Consider the following 22,913-nt stretch of genomic DNA (forward strand, 5'->3'; position numbering starts at 1 on the left):
TCGTCCAGCAGAACGAGCGAAAATGTTAACTAAAATTAAAACCAGAACTAGGGAGCAGAACTATGAGTAAAGAATATGTATGGCTTCCTTGGGGAAGTATCAGGGGTCCTCGGTTCATACCACAATGATGACAATTTTTTTACTGTATTATGCATGAATGTGTCATATGGGACAACATGCTTATGAAATGTAAAAGGGCAGTTTTCAGCAATGTTCTCTTGATAGTCTGTGTTCGCTTCGTTTCGTTGAAAGTATCAAACCTGTAGGGCGCAATTTGTAGTTTCACAGATCATGCAATCAGAACAGAAAAAAAGAAACAATTGCTTCACACGCGCGGAAGTAATAGTAATAATAGCGATTGGCAAATGAAATGGAGCATGCTTGCCGAAATAAGGTGAATTTTGATTTAGTCTTCTGGTAAGTTATTTTATACGTTCAGGTCATGAAGAACACTATTATCATAATTATTATTGCAACTATTAATACTTCAGCACGTGTGATGCAACTGTTTCTTTATTCGACTGTTCCGATTGCTAATGTGTATTCTGCGAAACTACAAATGCACTAGCTGCTTCACTACGAGTGGTGTCTGTTCTGTAGAACATGTCTGTCAGAGTACCACGCCTATCTATATAAATGTTTTCTATAGGTTCGCTACTTTTAACTAATGAAGCGAAAGCAGACTGCCAAAACAACATTGCTACAAACTCCGGAAAGTCCTTTTACATGTCAGGAAAATGTTCTCCCGTATAAGAGTTCCACGCGTAAACAATTAAACAAAAATTGTTATCTCTGGGTTTGAAGGCGGGACCTTTGACACGACGACCTCAGGTTGTATCAACTCACCCACTCATGATCTGCACAATACCTGCTCACAGATACACTTTGCCGGCCGGTGTGACCGAGCGTTTCTAGGCGCTACAGTCTGGAACCGCGCGACCGCTACGGTCGCAGGTTCGAATCCTGCCTCGGGCATGGATGTGTGTGATGTCCTTAGGTTAGTTAGGTTTAGGTAGTTCTAAGTTCTAGGGGACTGACGACCTCAGAAGTTAAGTCCCATAGTTCTCAGAGCCATTTGAACAGATACACTTTCCCTTTGCTCCGTAGTTCTATTGTTACTTTTAATTACCGTTTATGCATGCTATACCGGACGACAGCACATAGTACGAACTAAATCGGTGTTTTGGTTGATACTCTATCGATCTATAACGTTTGGTACCGATATGACTGTCTGATATTTGGAGATTTGGGTGTTAGAACAATGGCTTGATTTTACAAAGACTCTCTCCTGAAAAAACTCAGTTCTCCGATGTCTCGCACAAAATAATATCCGCTGCATTCCAGCGTACTGTTGCCACTGGTATTTCACACAGAACAACACCGTGCGTCTAAGAGCGGTGAGTGCTTTTTTGGTTGCTATCTATAGTAAAGCAAATACTTCCTTAAATCGCATTGAAAGATGAAGAGATACTGCATCATTACTCGCCGAGGTAAAAGTTCAAACTAAGATGTCGTAACTTTTCATAACTTTGATCTTGCTCGTCTTACTAGAGTTGCGCGAGTAAAATAAGGTAGCAGATACTACAGTATGTGGTTTAGGAATATGCTTAGCAGTTTCCGTTTCAAGGTACCAACACACCGAAAATCGTCTCCAACACACGCGGCTAACAACTGCTTAGATCTCGAAGTCTGACTTAGTTCTAGACCCAGTGAATGCGGTATGGAAATTGGCAGCTGCGTAGCGTAAGGAAACTTCACACCGAAAACCACCTCCAAAACACTCCACTCGGAACAGTTGTAAGCTTGAAGTCGGACTTAGCTTTCAACTGTTGTCAGCAGTTGTTTGAAATCCCGAGTTTGTAAAACTAGTTGAGGGAAGTTTTGTTTCGTGTTTACAGCTTATGGTCAGTGAACATTTGGGTGACTGGCGCTTGCGCATTGCCGTGTCGTCTGCTTCGCTTCTTTCTTGTATTTATATAACGGTGACTGCTCCACAGAAGTAACTATTCAGCTTTTATTAGAAACTAAAGTTGAGTAACCTCTATGGGTTGCCTTTTGATTCAATAATTTTATGAATAAATTATTTTAACTTAACAGTCTTTTAATGTTTAAGACAGTGACAGCGATGTTCATTTTGGGTATTAGAATATATTTTGATCACTTCCTTTCAGAGGGAAATGCTGGCAAGGTACATTGTGTTTGAGTGTAGGTGCATATGTTTAAAGTGGTTCTGGCAACTTATATTTTTTACTTAAAGTTGAAGTGCCCGCCAACTACTAAGGCAAACTGATACGACAAGATGGTGAGATATTGGGTGGGAACTGAATATGTAGTATGTGTCGATAATTGCGTGTATTAATGTATAGATAGTAAAATAATAAAATCCTTGAGTACATGCAAGATAACACGGCACACTCTAGGCACAGTTTCGTTAATCTTGGCCACTGATATTCGATGAGAGTACAATAAATTTGTACATGTGTCACCTGTTGCCAAAAATCAACGTTGTTCTGTTGGTGATATTGCAGCTCTAAAATTTGTGTCTTTCTGTTGAATATGAAGTGCTAATACTCTCAAAGAGTTCTTCGAATTGCTCACATGTCACTCTGAGAAAATTTTAGAAACCTCGCCTTCAATACAAGGATCCTCCTCCAATACAGGATTATAGACTTCATGGGTTACTATTTTTAACAAAAATCTTCCGGACCACATGCGTCATTGTCTGGGTTTTTACTACAGTTGACAAAAGTTGTAAGTTTGTCAAACTCAGAACAGTTACAAATTTGCCGAACTTCAATAACTGTGTGTTTTTGTTTGTTGGTGTTGGTTTTCAGTCTTAAGGTACCTTTAGATCAATGTAAAGTTATTGTGAATGAACTAAGATGGTGAATGCACTAAGATGCATGGTAAATGAATTGGATATCTTTGACCATTTGATGTTAGTTACCATGTAAGACAGAAGTGGTGGTACCTTTCGATGTCTGGGATATGATTTTGTATTTTGCTTTACCTTTTACTCGCAGAATCTGTGCAGCAGAATGCAAAAGTTCGTTAGATTCACAATGTAATCCTAATGTATTATATACCATGGAATACTGATAATAAAGGGTTGCTGCATACAGTGTATCTTATCAGTGAAAATGTGCTCTCGAAGAAACATCTCGAGCAACGCAATGTTTTTAAGATGTTGTTCGTAACGCTGAGTTCCGAACGATATTTATTGGAAATTTCGGCTTTCAGATTAAAACTTTAAAATTGTAGGTACATTTAATTTGAAGAGTAAGTTTCGATTGAAGTCACGTAACAACGTTCAATTTCTGGATGGATTAATCACTGCTTTTGCTGTATGCAGTGGATTTAAATACGATTAAAGGCGCTAATTATAGCCCTATCGCTACTCTTATCGGTCACATTTGCGATGTTATCTTGACTTACTTCAAAGCCACGCAGCGGAAGAGTTCTTCCTTTGCTCATGGTAGAAATTATATCGAAAGATCGTTAACCATAAATCGTGATCAGAATAGGGAGGCGTTCAGTAATTTCCATCTTCTGATGAAAATTAAAAAAAAAAAAATCGCTTCTCTGGGCACTCGCTTCTGACAAAGTCTCTTCCGGTTGTCAGTCATCGTTTGTGTTTTTACAATTGCACATTTTCTATTTTCTAGGACTAACAGGCAAGTCCGTCCCCCTTTACACCACACAGTGTTTTCCAGTACCTTGTGAGGATGAGAGAAGCGCTAATACTTTGTCTTCCTCTCGATTACTGTAATTTCAAACATTCAGATGACCGCTAACGATACTTTGAATAAATTGCTTGTGATATAGACTTTTGGACTTGTTCTTTGTCAAACATGAAGACCAGTTCGGAGGGGGGACAGCTCACTGAGCATGGCGTTCGACTTCTAACGTCTCCCGTCTAGGACCCTACATACACTGATGAGCCAAAACATTATGCCCACTTGCTTAATAGCTTATTTGTCCGCCTTTGGAACGAAATACATCACTGATTCTGCTTATCGGGGAGCCGACAGTTTGTTGGTAGGTTTACGGAGGTATGTGACTTTAGATGTCTACGCACAGGTCACGCAATTCGCGCAATTAACGAGCCGCTGATTTGCGTACGCATTGATGGCGCACGATAGCGACGCAGATGCGTTCCATAGCACTTACATCAGGCGAATGTGGTCGCCAACACTTGAACGTGAGTTCATTATAATGCTCCTCAAACCACTGGCTCCAAGACACAGACAGTTATACTACTGAAATATGACATCGCCTTCGCGGGAGACATTGAAACGTCCCCTTAGAAAAATTATAAATGACCGTGCTTAAAGTGACACACAATATTTTTAGCGCAACGCAATCTGACTTTCAAAAATCCCTACAAAAGAATGGCCCTGAGTAACAATAACCTATACCGTTCATGAATCACCTATCTCACAAAAATCTTCGTTACTCAAACTACTGCAATGCAGCGTGCGCCAATACTGCCAGCTAAATAAAAGATTCCAACTACTAATGGCACTAACTACTGATAGGCATAGTTAGCAAATGAAAGATTTTGATAGAGAACAAACAATGTATTTACCTTAACAGTGTTCAAAAGCCATAATATATATATCAGTTCATGACATCCAGTCTTACAAATTTACTGTCTCTGATGGACACATGTCCAGATCATCCGCTCTCAAAACTCCGCTATCTCTCTCCCCACATCCACCACCGCTGGCTGCTCACCTCCAACTGCGCAACGCTATGCGCTGTTCACATCCAAGTGCCCACCACTACAATAGCGAATATTTTAATAATGCCAACCAGCCACAGACTGCACACAGCACAGTCAATGATTTTCATACAGAGCGCTACGTGGCGTTACCAACATAAAAACGTAAACAGCCTAAAAATGGCTCTGAGCACTGTGGTACTTAACATCTGAGGTCATCAGTCCCCTAGAACTTAGAACTACTAAAACCTAACTAACCTAAGGACATCACACACATCCATACCCGAGGCAGGATTCGAACGTGCGAACGTAGCAGTCGCGCGGTTCCGGACTGAGCGCCTAGAACCGCTAGACCACCGCGGCCGGCAATAAACAGCCTACTTACAACATGAAGCATGAAGGGATGCAGATGGTTCGTAACTGTCAGCATGTCTTCGATTACTACCACAGGTCCCGTACAAGCGCACGAGAATGTCTGCCATAGCAGAACACCGCACCCCCCCCCCCCCTCCCCCCCAGCCTGCGCCCGTGACGCGCTGCACGTTTCAAGCAGCCTTTCACCTCGATGATGGTGTTTTTGTAAACGACCATCGACCTAATGTGGCTAAATGTGATTCAGTCGAAGAGCCAACACGTTTCCACTGATCGACAGTCGATTTCCCATGGTCCAGTGCCCATTGCAAACGTAACTGACGATGTTATTAGGTCTACATGTGAACATGTGGGGGTGGTCTACTGCGGAGCTCCATGTTCAGCAGTGTACGGTGAACGGTGTGCTCCGAAGTCCTTGTACCAGCATTACGCTCTTTTGGCAGAGATGCCACAGATCACCATGTATCCTACTTTACCGAGGAGACAGGCCTCCGAACCCCACGTTCTGTAAAGAGTCGAGGACGTCCAGCCATTTAGTACCTAACCCTTACAAGGGGAGGCCGCCAATTGTGAAATTCAGATTCGATTCATACTGCGCACAATAAAAGCTCATGGCCAGAGGTGTAATGTGGCAAAGCACCAAGATGCACTTCTCAGCCGTTGTCGAGAAAATCGACAGTTAAAAGAAACCGTTGCGGTGAAATACTCTCGACGATTAATAATTCTCTACACCGTCGTGGCACAGCGGTAAGCGCTCGGGTTCGTAATCGGAAGGTCGCCGGATCGAATCTCGCGCCACGCAATTTTTTTTATTATTAGTTTTTTGTAATTCAAATATATATATATATATATATATATATATATATATATATATATATATAAAGTATTAATGAATTGCTTATGCATGTTGGCGGATCGCTCTCCAATTGTACCGCCTCCATTTTTCCGTTTTTTTTAACAGGGTGTACCAAAGCTCTCCCGTCCGCACTGATTTTCGACAATGTTATAAGTTGCGCTAGGGACCGCATCTACCTTCTTTCGAAGTTAGCAGGCAACTACGCTGTTATGCGGCGGCTCATTTCGGCCCATTCAACATCTGTCATTCAAGTGTAACGAGCGAGTAACGGAGTTTATATTTCATACCTGCCACAGCAAATTTGTGTTCGTGGGGTCTCTATTCTAATTCGAACGTTTGACTTACGCTTTACGTATTCGTTTCGGAATATCGTTTCTACGTCTTCCGTTAACTATACGTGGTTAACATTATGAAGACAATTAATAATATTTGTGAAATACAACTTTGTTTGCGGAAAACATAATGATGTTCGAAGTCGCCAGTTTTTCCACGACAAACGACTTTCAACAACTTATTATATGCATAATTGTTGCAACTGATTGCCGGGAATTATATATGTATATATATATATTCGATCCGGCGACCTTCGGATTACGAACCCGAGCGCTTACCGCTGCGCCACGACGCTGTAGAGATTTATTAATCGTAGAGAGTATTTCACCGCATTGGTTTCTATTAACTGTCGATTTTCTCGACAACGGCTGAGAAGTGCATCTTGGTGCTTTGTCACATTACACCTCTGGCCATGAGCTTTTATTATGCGCAGTATGAATCGAATCTGAATTTCACAGTTGGCGGCCTCCCCTTGTTAGTTTCACTGTCCTTCTACACCCTTCCGCAGATGCTCACGACAGTAGTATGTAAACACTCGATCAGCTCCGCCGTTTCCGAGATACTGGTTCACAGACTCTGCGTCATAATAATCTTCCCTTTGTCAAAGTCGCTTATTTCAATGTATTTCCCCACTTGCAGCCCGTATCTTCACCAGTGTGATTCCCCGTCCGCGTGTGCTCCGCTTACATACTTTTGTTACCGCGTCACGTGCCCGCGACGCCATCAGACCAGCGTCGCGATGGGCAGTGGTCACAATGTTTTGTCGTCTGTTCGGGTCTACAGTGAGACTTAGCAGGCCTAGGGAAATGTAAAGCTCGGAGGAAGAAGGCGGCTTCCCATAACAGCAGAAGACGTTGATGTGTCTGCAGCCCACATAACAACTTCAGGAATGAATCCGTAACGCAACGTGTGGGCAAAAGGATTGAGGAACTCTCTGCAAGAACTCAGCAGTCCATCGTGTGTGTGAATAAGCCCCCTTCATTCAAGCAGGTAATGACAAATACAGCTAAACGGAAAAGAAAAAATCAGTATATCTACTAGAATACCACTACAGCTCGAACATGGAAACTCATTCAACGTCATTTTGTATCAAATTACAGAAAGCCAAAAGAGCCTCCCAAACAAAATTAGAATTAGATATTTGAAAATTTTCGAATCCGTGGCAGTAGAGTGGCTAGTGAAAGCAAGTAAACATTTAAAAAAACGAAAGAAGTCTGGCACAGATCACAGGTAGTAACACTGATTATGCGGTGGAACGAACCGATGGGCTGGTGTACCATTTACGCAGTGCCATGCGTAGAAAGCTTTTAGAAGAATTGGAAACATTTAACTATAATTCTACTATTATAACTGAGTGAAAATAATGGCAATCATTGTGTTACTTAGAAACTACCTGACTTGCAAATTCCTGTTAGATTGTCGCCTATGTATTTTGAGCTAGAATCGCCTTTGCTACCCTGCTTGTGAACACCAACATTAACTATGTAAATTACTTTCAGTAACTGTTATTCCAATTAATCTTAACTGAACCTATCTGTAAACGAGACTGAGCATAAAGAATCGTTATTGATAATGCGAAGAAAGCCTATGTCATGAAACAATAGCACACAATAGCTAACTGTTGCGTCTTGAAACTGTGCCGAATTAGAAAAACGCATCTACTGAATTCGTATGAAAATTTTGTGAATGAAAACTGTTTCTAATTTCTCTCAAAAAGTTCATTTATGCCCTAAAATGATTTCTCTCCTTCCAACGGATAACTCGGATCTACACTACCTGCATGCTGCAAGAGTATGAAGAGGCGAATTGCATGTAACTGAAATGAACCATTGCGTGGGAAACCGCTTTATCTAACTTCAAGCTGCTTTTGTGAATTAAACTTTTGTTATCTTTTTGGAAACACTGCTCACTGTCCGTGCAATAGTGCAGAGCGTGACATTGCAAGTTTAACCAGATTTCATTTTCATTTAAGAGTGAGCATTAGCTCCTGGCAAATGTCTGCAAATGAATGAAGAGTATTAGGATATTATATTAAATTCTTTTAATGGCGTAGAAGTGATTCGAATTAGCATTAACTATAACTGTTCCTCAGCATTATCATACGCCACAAAATTACTTTTACACACAATATTTAAATTAACGTAAAATTTACTCTTTGCTTTCCTATTGAAACATTTTAACTTACATTGGTGGGAGAGAGAAATAGAACACATGCCTGATAAATCACTGTTGGCACCAATATATAGACATTGTTAAACATAATAAAATCTTTACATTACAATGCTTCACAGTAAGCGCTTGCAGCAAATAAAAACTATATTCATGTAACCTTGTCTGTCTACGAAATCATCTCAAAATCATTCTTTATCCTCAATCACATCAGGGAGCATCTCAAACAAGGTTCATGAAAAGCTCCTCACTCAGTAGCGACACAACTCTTCTCTCTCTCTCTCTCAGACTCACTCGCTCCACCGAGCTCTACCAGCATATAAGAGGTGCAGGCTCTCGATAAGAGGTTCTCGATAATACTACTTCTGGTAGCCAAAAAATACGGACCACTCATGTCTCCAGGCATGCAAAGATGCTTATGTAGGCGAACGTACCAAACAAATTGATATTTCTCACAATGCAAGCACATATCAAATTACATGATATTAGCTGATAACTTCTCATAGATGACGCAACAGTGTATGAGACTCTGTTATCCAATAACAATTGTAGAGGTATTTAACTTAAATATGAATGAACATCTACCCGGTGTGTACAGTGGCAACAAGCTATAAATGTTGAGAAATGTTATGTTGCATATTTCACTAAATATAAAAATGTAATAGCCTTTGGTTGTAGGCTAATGACTCTCATCTGCAGATCCTCATTTAGTATTGATACGTAGGAGTAACGAGGATTGAAGATATGAAATGAAACGATTACTCGAACTGCAAAACAGACGGCAGGCCTTGGTTCCTAGATAGAAAGCGAGAAATCTGTGGAAGACGAGTGTACGGCGTGTATTGGAGTAATGTTGCAACTTGTAAGATCCATATCATGCGCGTTGACGTGTACTCGTTAACTATACCCAAAATGAAAACATTGCCATAGACATATATGAAGCGGCAGTGATATCTGAAAAGCTCCCAAAAGTAAGACCGATATCTATTAAAGAATACTGTTGTGCCATGAAAACACTCTAAAAATTTGCAATAACTGTTTTTAATGAAACAACAGATAACTTTAACTCCACACATTTTACATTGCAGGAACGGTGAGTTGGACCAATTGTACTGCCCACAATGGTATACTAATAATCATTTCTCCTGTGCTTTCTCGGATAATATACTATGAATAACATTTTTAATTGAGTGAAAGATCCCCTTTATTCTTTTCTTACAGCCAGTTGCAAAAATGCCCATGTGAATGTGAATACGTTGAAGAGTATTTCCAAGTACTGGAGAAAATTTAATACCAGTAGTAATCGGACTCAGACTGCAGTTTAGCGTGATAACAAGATACTGCACGTGGGGCGAATTGTTTATGGCAGGAACTTATTACGTACTGTGTCTTCAGGCATTTACGTTCAACAGAGGAATTCGACAAGCTCTCCTGCTCATCCGCTGAATCCTCGACTCTCAAAGGAATTGCTTTCACTCTTAGCATTACTCGTCTGCTTGACAACAGATATTTATCATTAAATACCTCGGCCGTGCGTTCACATTACATAATGTGCTTAACTGAAGTGTTGCAATAGATCAGCGTCAAAACGTCAACCAGTTAACAAGTGTTGTACGCCCTAACGGTTACTACGAAGATGGAGAACTAGACCAAAATCAGGCTGTGGTGTTAATCGAAGATTGATGTGAAAAATCGACGTTTCAGTTTTTAGGATAGAACCAAAAAAAGGAACAGAAATTATATTCGTGGGTAATTCTGAACAGAGATGAAAGGGAATTAGATTCTTTGATTGTATTATGTTTTCCATCTCGGCAGGATGCGTAACAGGCCCTTTCACTGTATTGTTTTTGGAACATAAATCTTCTACTTCGCCACTGAAGTCACGTTTAGGAAGTATACGGTGTAGAAGAATGGAGAAACGTACTAAACTTGCACCATAGTAAATGCAAATGTAATATATTTAAAATGGCATTCACACGACTGGAGCTTATAATTTCCATTTTAAAAAATATGTGGATATCAGAATGCAAGATACAGTGATGTGCAAATCTTCCGCATGATGTGAGACTACCAAACAATATAGCTCGATGAGACTTGAACGATACATAGAGAGAACTGCTATAGAATAATACAAAAGGTGACTGAAAGAAATATCCAATGAGAATATCCTATTGAGAATGGACTTTCTGATCATGATGCTCAGCTAGTTACAGTATATGACATAGCTCCATTCAGTAATTCAAAACTACCCTCCAAAGTTGTGCGTTCAATTAATGACTCAACAATTAGAAATTTCAGAGAAAATCTTCAGCAGTTAGAGTGGGATGAGGTGTACAAGGAACCTGATGCTAATTTAAAATATAACTTATTTCATGATACACTTGTAAGAGAATTTGAAAACTGTTTCCAGAAGAAAGTAGTTAAATCTAATTATAAAAATCTATGCAAAAAACCTTGGCTTACTAAAGTAATAAAAATTTCTTGTAACCACAAAAGGGAACTGTATCTAACAACAAGAAAGAGTAATGACCCAGAAACAGCCAAATAAAATAAAAACTACTGTGCTACATTAAGAAAGGTTATTAAAAAGTCCAGAAGCATGTGCATCATGTCTGAGATTAATACCTCTGATAACAAAATAAAAACAATTTGGAATATTATTACAAGGGAGACAGGACAACCAAGAGTACAGAATGATGGCATCACCATCAAAGGGAATGGAAACTTGATAAACAACAAGCCGGTAGTCGAAAATATTTTGAATAATCATTTTTTAAATGTTGTAGAGAAAATAGGTTCTAAATGTTCATTAGAAGAAGCAAGGCAGCTAATGGAAGAGGCCTTACCCACTCCATTTGATACAATTGAAATTCCACGCACCTCTCCATCTGAAATTAGAAAGATAGTAAACTCTCTCAAGAATAAAAGCTCACATGGGATTAAGGGCATTTCCAGCAGGATAATAAAAGCTTGTTCCCAAGAAATAAGTGGGATTCTTAGCCACATATGTAATAGCTCTCTGAAGCAGGGTATTTTCCCAGATAGACTGAATTATGCCATTGTTGTACCACTGCATAAAAAAGGGGATACATCTGATGTCAACAACTACCACCCAATCTCTCTTCTGACTGCCTTGGCCAAAATTCTTGAAAAAGGAATGTATTATAGAGTAGCTTCACACCTTTGTAAAAATAAAGTTTTAACAAAATGTCAGTTTGGTTTCCAGAAGGGTTTTCAACGGAAAATGCTATATATACCTTCACTAATGATATATTAAATGCTCTGAGTAACCGGAAGTCCCCTGTTGGGATTTTTTGTGATATATCAAATGCTTTTGATTATGTAAATCATGGAATACTTCTAGATAAGCTCAAGTACTGTGGTATTAATGGGACAGTGCTCAAATGGTATAATCATACCTAACTGGAAGAGTGCAGAAAGTTGAAATAAAGAGTTCACATAATATGCAAAAACTGGTGATTTCTCAAACTGGGGAACAATCAAGAATGGGGTGCTGCAAGGTTCAGTCTTAGGTCCTCTGCTGTTCTTAATATATATTCATGACTTGCCATTCTATATTCACGAAGATGCAAAGCTGGTACTTTTTGCCGATGATACAAGTGTAGCTATCACACCCGACAGACAAGAATTAACTGATGAAATTGTAAACGATGTTTTTCAGAAAATCATTATGTGGTTCTCTGGAAATGGGCTCTCATTAAACATTGAGAAAACACAGTATATACAGTTCCACACAGTAAATGTAATGACCCCATTACAAATATAGACTTCGATCAGAAATCTGTAGCTATGGTAGAATATTCAAAATTTCTAGGTGTATGCATTGATGAGGAGTTGAACTGGAAAAAACACACTGAGGATATTCTGAAACGTTTGAGTTCAGCTTCTTATGCTATTAGGGTCATTGCAAATTTTGGCGATATACATCTGAGTAAATTAGCTTACCACGCATATTTTCATTCTCTGCTTTCGTATGGCATCATATTCTGGGGTAACTCATCATTGAGTAAAAGAGTGTTGATTGCACAAAAGCGTGTAATCAGAATAATTGCTGGAGCTCATCCAAGATCATCCTCCAGACACTTATTTAAAGAGCTAGAAATCTTCACTGTAGCCTCACAATATATAATTCACTTATGAAATTTGTTATTAACAATCCGAACGAATTCAAAAGTAATAGCAGTGTACATGGCTACAACACTATGAGAAAGGATGATCTTCAGTACTCAAGGTTAAATCTAACTTTAGATCAGAAGGGGGTAAATTATGCTGCCACAAAAGTCTTTGGTCACTTACCTAATAGCATCAAAAGTCTGACAGATAGCCATATAACATTTAAAAGGAAATTAAAAGAATTTCTTAATGGCAACTCCTTCTACTCATTAGATGATTTTTGGATATAGTAAGTGGGTAATTTCCCAACCTCCACAAAAAAACTATTGAGTGTCATGTAATATTTTGTCTAATGTAATATCTTGTATAGACACCTCTTATTAAGCTGACACGTTCCACATCATTAGGAAATGTCGTATTCATGATCTATGGAACAAGTACTAATCTAATCTAATCTAATCTAGAAGAACCGGAATGACACGTTTAGACAAAGAAAACAATAACATTGAAGTCATGGCGATTTATGATGGTCTCCTCGACAGTACAAAAGGTAGGACATGGTGATCACCACAGACGGCACAGTATGCTCTGCAACGTCCTCCAATGCTGGCCACGAAGTTTGTTAGAAGTTATTGTGGCAGGCCGTTCCATTCCTCCACCAGTGCGATTGACATCTGGTGGATGGTCGATGGTGCCTGTGGAAATGCTGTAGGACGTCTGCCCAACGTACACTACAAGTGCTCTGTGGGATTTAAGCCTGAGGGAACGGACAGATCAGTCCATTTGCTCAATATCCTTTCATTCCAAGTGCTCCTACACGTACCTATTCGATGCGGTCGGGTATGAAGCTGGGCCCGAGTACACCCTTGAAAAGATTCACATAGGGAAGGAGTGCAGAGTCAGATGGCGTTCATCGGTCAGTGCACCATGCTCCAGGATTTGGAGGTCGGTAGGCCCATGCAACATTATACGTCCCCATCACGACACCTGGACCACTAGTACAATAATGCTCGACAATGATCCTGGGCGATTTACGTGTTCGTACGTATCGGCCACATGGTGGCGCGTCCGGAATTGGTAAGCAGACTGAATGTGCTCTGATCCGAGAGGAACACGCGACCCCACCCCTGGTTGGTACAATCCCTTTGCTCTTTGCACAATGACAAATCTTTGAAAACAATTCACTCACTGATTAAAGTTATTGTGACACTGAACTTATCCTCCGCATGCGTCGTTTGAACGGTGAATTCGGCTCTGACTGCATTTTTATGGAGGAGCTCTTGGAGCGAGGGGACATTCAGCGAATTGCCTGTATTGCCCGTTTCCCCGACTTAAATCCCATCTAGCATGTATGGGATGCAGCGTACTGTAGCAGACAGCGTGTACTAACGACCATCCAGCAGTTAACCTCGCTGGTGGAGCAACGGAATGCCTCACCGCCTTCTCACCAACTTTGAGGCCAGTGTGGCGACATGCTGCGGTGCAATCTTTGCTGCCCGTGGTGATCACACCCTCTGAGGAATCCTGTGCCACATTTTGTAACAAAGTCGCTTACTAAGTCGGGCAGCAAGGAGAGGAAGCATGCTCGAATCAGCACTGTCCCGGGAGCCATCATGAATCGCACTGACTTCAATGTAATTACTGCCTTTTCAATAAGAAGCGTCATTTCTCTACGCCTCACAGCGTATTTCTTTTAGTTACCTTCCGTACTGTGTTGTACTGTACTGTACTATACTGTAGCAGTTCTTTTATGCATGGCCCAAGTTTCATTGACCTGTGTTGGTGACACATCATGCGAAAGCTATTTTCTTTCTTACTACTGCAACGGACCTGAATGACTCATGTTACATGAGGAACGAAGAACCCAAACACTGTAACGTTTCTTGTGGAAGTTAAACTAAAATGGTTTAAGCCTGGTTTAGACGATTAGTTTGTATGCCGGAGGTGACAGTCACATTTCTCATCTTCGTCAACTATACTAACTTAAAAATGTACTATAAAATTGTCCCTGATTATCTGGAATGTCATTTTATGATGTGGCAGGAAGTTGAGTCACAATAATAATTAAGAAATGTCGTACAACACAGATGAACCTTTATTACGTCGCTTTTACATCGCAGATCGAGAAAATTCAGGATATTTTGGAAATTTTAACTTTGGTTGAGCAGACGTCTGAACAGAAGAACTCAAAAAGTCCAGCCGAAGATCTTCCTGAAGAAGTCGGCGATGGCGTCCACGTCGATACCGGCGTCCCTCAACATCTGGATCATGTTCTGCACGGCCTCCAGCTCTCCCACGCGCAACACCAGTTGCTGGAAAAACAGGAAGATAAGTGATCTGACCTAAACGAGAAGTGATTAACAAACATTGACAATGATGTGCCAGTGTAATTGGGACTTACATGGAACTCGTCCGAGCTGAGCCTGTTGATGAGTTCAGCAAAGTCGGGGCTGGTCTCCAGCTTCTCGTTGTAGAGGGCCTTCAGCTCGTCGACTGGGAGGATGGCGAGGATCTCATCGAGCATGGACTTGAGGCTCCTGCTGCTCCTCCTAATTCGGCTGGCGGGTTTCGTAATCTGAGGAATGCCCAGGAAGTCGTGGATCATGTTGAGGAATCCATAGGGGTCAAGGCCAGAGTCCTCGAGGAAGTTGAGCAACTGTGGAAAAATTTGAGCAATCAGAAACTTTGTCATGTAACATCTCGTAGGCGGACGACGTGTCTAATGGAGCGATGCTTACATCGTACAGCTCGGCCTGCTGGTCAATGTAGACGACGATGCTCTCGAACTCATCAGACATGAGGTACTGGAGGGCGGCCTGCACCTCAGCGTCGTTGGCGACATAGGTGAGGACGATGTTGACGATTTCGTCGACGGGGATGAGGGCTAGGAAGTCGTTCAGGTCATCTTGGAGGTTGCGGCTGGATTTTTTCGCTGGGAACCGCTGGATCATCTTGAATGCGGTGAAGGGTGCTGTAAAAGAAGCGAAATAACTATTACTGCAATAACCATGGTTTGATTCTATAAAACAATCGATGGATACAAGTTGTACGAAAGTTATTCATCATGGACGTGATTTTGTTGAAGGTTAGAGCCTTGCCTTCCGAGAAAGAAGTTACTTAATCTGAGGGGTTTGCCTATTGCTACAAAACATAAAACTGAACAGCCATCTGAAGGGGTAAGTGAAGAATGTATTAGTGATAGCTCATGAAGTTGCACGCAACACTAATGACATCCCTATATTGAATGGGTGTAAAATACTTTCAGTTACCTAGGTGCTATTTAGGAAGAGATCTCTACGGTCTGGAAAAAGAATTTACGCTCTCTCTTGTCTCTTTCACCTTTACCAACAACACAAATTATCACCACAGTGAAGAGGCTTAGCACACGCCCCATGCAGTCGTACTAAAACAGTTGACGCAAAGTAGTGGCAGCCTAAGAAGTTCAAAAAGTTTACAGTTTTTGCTGCGCCTAACGTTAATAATAATGCCATCAGTACTACGCATCGTCCAAAATTTTTATTCATAAACTGACTCAGACTTGTGTCCATACAAGCGTAGAGATAAATGTGATGCTACGCTTCGTCCAAAATTTTTATTTATAAACGGACTCGTGTCCATACAAGCGTAGAGATAGACGTGAGGCTGTAATGGAAACCTAACATTTAGAACCATTTATGTTATCTAAGTAACTAGGTTTTTACCCTTATCTTTGCCCATGTACGCTTGCATTAGATATGTCGCACATATATGTTGGACTGTCAGCTGGTTTCCACCATACGACTCCAGGGTGGCTTGGTCATTATGGAATATTTATACATGGCACAGGTTCTCATCTGCAAACTTAACGCTATGGGTGATAGCTACAGTTATATCACCCATGCAGTATTTTTATACAAATAATGACTAACGCACATGAAAAATTTGGTTGAAATTGCTCCAAAATGTTCCAAGGTCTGCTTCTGTCTCAACCTGTATAGTAAATCAGTAAATTAGACGTAAACCAGGATTTGATGAAATCGATCCAATGGCCGAGCATAACATGTGGAATATATACACCTAAATATCCATTACTTGTATTCTTCTGCAGATAGTTTTGGCGTTATGTATGGCAAATAGAAGTCAAGATATCGTTAGTACATGATGTCAGTAGTATAGTTTTGTGTCGTTCACAGCATTCAGACAGATTATAGAACAAGTACTAGGTTCAAGTAAATTAAGCGTATATTTGTAGAATGAAGCAACAGAAATTGCAAACCTGTATTTAGACATTTATTATCATTAAAAAGTTCACTATTCAGCATTTACTTTCTTTTGAGGCCCAGCCGAAGATCCCCCTGAAGAAGTCGGCGATGGCGTCCACGTCGATACCGGCATCCCTGAGCATCTGGATCATGTTCTGCACGGCCTCCAGCTCTCCCACGCGCAGCACCAGTTGCTGGAAAAACAGGAAGATAAGTGATCTGACCTTATCGAGAAGTGATTAACAAACATTGACAAGGATGTGCCAGTGTAATTGGGCCTTACATGGAACTCGTCCGAGCTGAGCCTGTTGATGAGTTCAGCAAAGTCGGGGCTGGTCTCCAGCTTCTCGTTGTAGAGAGCCTTCAGCTCGTCGACTGGGAGGATGGCGAGGATCTCATCAAGCATGGACTTGAGGCTCCTGCTGCTCCTCCTCATTCTGCTGGCGGGTTTCGTAATCTGAGGAATGCCCAGGAAGTCGTGGATCATGTTGAGGAAGCTGTAGGGGTCAAGGCCCGAGTCCTCGAGGAAGTTCAGCAACTGTGGAAAAATTTGAGCAATCAGAAACTTTGTCATGTAACATCTCGTAGGTGGACGACGTGTCTAATGGAGCATTGCTTACATCGTACAGCTCGGGCTGCTGGTCGACGTAGACGACGATGCTCTCGAACTCGTCAGACATGAGGTACTGGAGGGCGGCCTGCACCTCAGCATCGTTGGCGACGTAGTTGAGGACAATGTTGACGATTTCGTCGACGGGGATGAGGGCCAGGAAGTCGTTCAGGTCATCTTGGAGGTTGCGGCTGGATTTTTTCGCTGGGAACCGCTGGATCATCTTGAATGTGGTGGAGGCTGCTGTGAAAATGCGTAATAAATATTACAGCCAGATCTTGGTTTCGATTTGTGTAGCAATCAGTGGATACAATATGTATAACAATTCTGTATGAGTAATCCTTTACCCATTTGTAACCATGGACGAGGTTTAATTGAAGATTACAGACTTTTGTTCCGAGAACGCATGTACTTAAGCTCCATGGGTTTTTCTATTCTATCAACACACCGAACTGTGCAACCGTCTGGTAGGGTAACGGCATGGTGTATTAGTGCTAGCTCATTAATTGCACACAACATCAGTGCCATCCATATATTGAATGGGATGTAAAATACTTTCAGTTATCTAAGCGGTAGTTAAGAGAAGTGACTATGTTCTGGAAATGCTTTTCACTCTCTCCCTCGTATCTGTAACCTTTCATCACCAGCACAAACTATCGCCACAGTGAATAGGTTGTGCACAAACCCCAAGTAGTCATTTGTAAAGTGATGACACAACCTGGCGACAGACTAAGAAGCTTGAAAGATTTGCATTGTTCGAAATTTTTATTTAAGATATAAACGGGTTTGTGTTCGTAAAAGTGTAAAATGAACGAAATATTGTAATGAAAAGCAAACATTTTGTACGATTTATAAGTAACTACCATTTTACCCACGGCTTTGTCCGTGTATGCGTGCGTCATGTATGTCGCACACATATATCTCTGACTCTCTCGTGGTTTTGGCCACACAACTCCAGTGTGGATGTTACATTTGTTCAGGGGTTCAGCCCTGTGGTTTGATGTAAAATCCTTAAACACATTGATAAAAATATGACTCGGTCCAGTGCTCATCCTCTCGACGTCGTTGATATACTGAACAGCAGAGATAAGAAACTAACTTCACCTCATACTTAACAAACAATCCAAGTCATCTACTTACAGGAAGTAAACATCAGTAGATCGTTTCAGAACTTTTTTAAATATCGTTTTTATGTATGCATATACACCTTACACATCCCTAAAGGCAAAAGTGGTATCTTACTTACACAGTACTTTTACACACATAAGTGATGTATTTACGAAATTTGTCTGAAATTACTCCAGGTCTACCTGAGATATGCTTTTGTCTCACCACTTTTCATCGCACCCTCTGCCTTAGTGACGCTACGGGGGTCCTACTATTGCAGTTGCTTTTTGCGTGTTGTAATGATAGGCCTACGTGTGCCACATTTAGTAGAAATTGCTTGAGGCGTTAAAGGGATGGGATTACATGTCAGTATTTCTGTGTCCCCCTTCCTACACACATACACCTAGGGGCGAAACGTCATCAGGTCTGTCTCCACTGAGGCTAGCGACCCCAAAAGCTGTGGATGCAATACCAGTATAGGTCGTTATGGAATATTTGTACATGCCACAGCTCCTCATCTCCACACCCAACCCTACAGATGAGGGCTAGGGTTATAGCACCCACACAGTATTGTTATACAAGTAATAAGTAATGTACACTGTGGTTGACATTGCTCCAGGAAGTTCCGAGATCTGCTTCTATGTCAACCCGTTTACACTCTCACCTCTATGCAAGATACGTGGCCTTCCTTTTGCTCAGTGCATCTTGTGCTTCTTTCCATGTAGTAAATTATGTGCATACCAGGTTTCGTTGAACTCTGTCCACTGGTTGAGAATAAGTGTGGAACGTACATACCTAAATATTCATTACATATATTATTCTACAGATTACAGGTATTGTTGTTGTTGTGGTCTTCTGTCGGAAGACTGGTTCGATGCAGCTCTACATGTTGCTCTATATTGTGCAAGCCTCTTCGTCTCCGAATAGCTACCACAACCAACATCTTTCTGCTTACTGTATTGATTTCTTGGTCTCCCTCTACGATTTTTAGTCCCCCCCCCCTTCCCCACACACATACACACTTCCTTACATTACTAACTTGGTCACCACTTAATGTCTAAGACTGTGTCCTATCAACCGATCCCTTCATTTGGTCACGTTTTGCCATAACTTACTTGTCTGCCCAATTCTGTTCAGTACCTCCTTATTAGTTTCGTGATCGACCCATCCAATCTTCAATATTCTTCTCTAGCACTAGATTTCGAAAGATTCTATTCTCTTTTTATCTAATCTGTTTATCGTCCATGTTTCAGTTCCGTACATGGCTACACTCCAGATAAATACCTTGATAAAAACATCCTGACAATTTATATTCGGTGATAGAAAATTTCCCTTCTTCAGAAATTATTTATTTGCAATTTCCAGTCTACATTTTATATACTGTTTACTTCGGTCAGTTACTTTACTGCTCAAATAGCAAAACCCATTTACTACTCCAAGTGCCTCATTTCCTAATCTAGTTCCCTTAACATCCCTTGATTTAATTCGACTACAATCCAGTATCTTTGTTTTACTTTTGTTGGTATTCATCTTATATCCTCCCTTCAACACACTGTCCATTCCGTTCAACTGCTCTTCATTTGTTCTTTTCTGTCTCTGACAGAATTTTAATGTCATTGGCAAACTCCAAGTTTTTATTTCTTCATCCTGAACTTTAATTTCTACTCCAAATTTTCATTCGTTTTCTTTAGTGTTTGTTCAATGTAGATATTGAATAACATTGGGGACAGGCTAGAACCCTGCCTCACTTCCTTTTCAACCAATGCCTCCCTTTCATGCTCCTCGACTCTTATAACTGCCGTCTGGTTTCTGTACAAGTTGTAAATAGCGTTTCGTTCCTTGTATTTTACCGCTGCTACCTTCAGAATTTCAAGCATAGTATTCTAGTCAGAACTGTCAAAAGCTTTCTCTAAGTCCACAATTGCTATAACAGTAGGTTTACCTTTCTTTAACCTATCTTCTATGAGAAGTCGTAGGGTCAGTATTGGCTCGCGTATTCCTACATTTCTCTGGAATACAAACTGATCTACACCGAGGTCTGCTTCTACCAGTGTTTCCATTCTCCTGTAAAGAATTCGCGTTGTACTTATTAAACTAATAGTTCGGTAATTTTCACACCTATAGGAACTGCTGTCTTTGGAATCGGAATTACTACATTTTTCGTGAAGTCTTGAGAGTGTTTCGCCTGCGTCATACATCTTGGACACTAGATGGAAGAGTTTTGTCATAGCTGACTCTCCCAAGGCTACATGTAGTTCTGACGGAATATCGTCTTCTACTGGGGCCTTGTGTCGACTTAGATCTTTCAGAGCTTTGTCAAATTCTTCTCGCATATCGTATGTCCCATCTCATCTTGATCTACGTTCTCTTCCCTTTCTATAATATTGGTTTCATCTCTTCCTTCTATCTTGCAGCTTTTCCTTCTTTGCTTAGAACTGGTTTACGTACAATCAGAGTTCTTGATATTCATACAGCAGCATCTGTTTTCCCCAAAGGCCTGTTTAATTTTCCTATAGGCGGTATCTATCTTTCCATTAGTAAAATATGCTTCTAAATCCTTACGTTTGTCCTCTAGCTATTCCTGCTTAGCAATTTTATACTTCCTGTCAGTCTCATTTTTTAAACTGTGTATTCCCTTTCACCTGATTCCTTTGCTGCATTTTTAAATTTTTTTCTTCTTATCAATTAATTTCAGTATCTCTTGAGTTATCCAGGGATTCCTACTACGCTTTGACTTTTTACATCTTTGATGCTTTGCTGCCTTCACTATTTCATCTCTTAATGCTAACCATTCGTCTTTCCCATTTTCTAGTCAAGATTTGTATAATGCTTCCTCTGAAGCTCTTACCAACTTAGATATTACGTATGGAAAACACATACGTGAAGACATTGTTAGACTATAAAGTATAGTTTTGTGGCGTTCATAGCATTCAAATAGATAATAGAACAAATACTAGGTTCAAGTAACTTAAATCACATATTCATAGAACGCTGAAACATAAATTGTAAACCTGTATTTAAACTGTTATTTTCATTACAAAAGTTCACTATTCAGCACTTACTTTCTTTTGAGGCCCAGCCGAAGATCCTCCTGAAGAAGTCGGCGATGGCGTCCACGTCGATACCGGCGTCCCTGAGCATCTGGATCATGTTCTGCACGGCCTCCAGCTCTCCCACGCGCAGCACCAGTTGCTGGAAAAACAAGAAGATAGGTGATTTGATATTATCGAGAAGTGATTAACAAACATTGACAAGGATGTGCCAGTGTAATTGGGACTCACGTGGAACTCGTCCGAGCTGAGCCTGTTGATGAGTTCAGCAAAGTCGGCGCTGGTCTCCAGCTTCTCGTTGTAGAGAGCCTTCAGCTCGTCGACTGGGAGGATGGCGAGGATCTCATCGAGCATGGACTTGAGGCTCCTGCTGTTCCTCCTCATTCTGCTGGCGGGTTTCGTAATCTGAGGAATGCCCAGGAAGTCGTGGATCATGTTGAGGAAGCTGTAGGGGTCAAGGCCCGAGTCCTCGAGGAAGTTCAGCAACTGTGGAAAAATTTGAGCAATCAGAAACTTTGTGATGTAGCATCTTGTAGGTGCACGACGTGTCTAGCGGAGCGATGCTTACATCGTAGAGCTCGGGCTGCTGGTCAATGTAGACGACGATGCTCTCGAACTCGTCAGACATGAGGTACTGGAGGGCGGCCTGCACCTCAGCGTCGTTGGCGACGTAGGTGAGGACGATGTTGACGATTTCGTCGACGGGGATGAGGGCCAGGAAGTCGTTCAGGTCATCTTGGAGGTTGCGGCTGGATCGTGATGCAGAGAAACGGTGGTGTTTCTCTTGATGTAGGCCTGCCAGTTTGGAAAACTATTGTTCATACACATGTTCTGGAGTACAATACAGCGGTAGCTACTTTAATGCTATTTGTGTAATGCGACCAGTAAACTACATTCAAGTAGGCATATTATGTCCTGTTGGTTTTTTATTATTCGCCTTTGGGTCATTGTCTATATTTGTTGACGACGATGAAATGATTTTGTCTTTAGACTTAATATTTAAGACATTTGGTGAAACGTATTTAAAAGGTGTTCGAATGATGAAATGAGGTAACCAGATGTAGATAGCAACAGTTACCGGCAAGTAAAACCGTTCTCATTTTGACTATTTGTACAGATTTGTTGTTCACATATGGGTTAAGACATGCAATACTTGAATGCGTGTGTATCGTTGAAATGCGAAAGAACTACACTGATCAGCCAGAACATTATCGGTATCTACATAACTTGGCGCGGGTAACAGTGGCGGAGCGTCGCGGCATTGGACAACCGAGACCTTGGTATGTCACTGGAGAGATTTGGCACCTCTTCTGCAGAT

General features: G+C 41.0%; 1 protein-coding gene across 1 annotated transcript in view; it reads right to left on the bottom strand.

Moving 5' to 3' along the window:
- LOC124613830 overlaps window positions 1-22,913 on the bottom strand; it is a 218,963-nt gene that overhangs the window by 116,366 nt on the left and 79,684 nt on the right. The window contains exons 17-26 of the mRNA XM_047142553.1: window positions 22,164-22,390; window positions 21,827-22,081; window positions 21,608-21,737; window positions 17,449-17,681; window positions 17,112-17,366; window positions 16,893-17,022; window positions 15,326-15,558; window positions 14,989-15,243; window positions 14,788-14,899; window positions 3,011-3,026 (exon numbers count right to left, since the gene is read on the bottom strand). Of these exons, the coding sequence (XP_046998509.1) occupies window positions 3,011-3,026; window positions 14,788-14,899; window positions 14,989-15,243; window positions 15,326-15,558; window positions 16,893-17,022; window positions 17,112-17,366; window positions 17,449-17,681; window positions 21,608-21,737; window positions 21,827-22,081; window positions 22,164-22,390 (1,846 nt within the window). The remainder of the gene's footprint in view (window positions 1-3,010; window positions 3,027-14,787; window positions 14,900-14,988; window positions 15,244-15,325; window positions 15,559-16,892; window positions 17,023-17,111; window positions 17,367-17,448; window positions 17,682-21,607; window positions 21,738-21,826; window positions 22,082-22,163; window positions 22,391-22,913) is intronic.

This window comes from Schistocerca americana, chromosome 4 (genome assembly GCF_021461395.2).
Source record: "Schistocerca americana isolate TAMUIC-IGC-003095 chromosome 4, iqSchAmer2.1, whole genome shotgun sequence".
NCBI classification, from domain to species: Eukaryota; Metazoa; Arthropoda; class Insecta; order Orthoptera; family Acrididae; genus Schistocerca; species Schistocerca americana.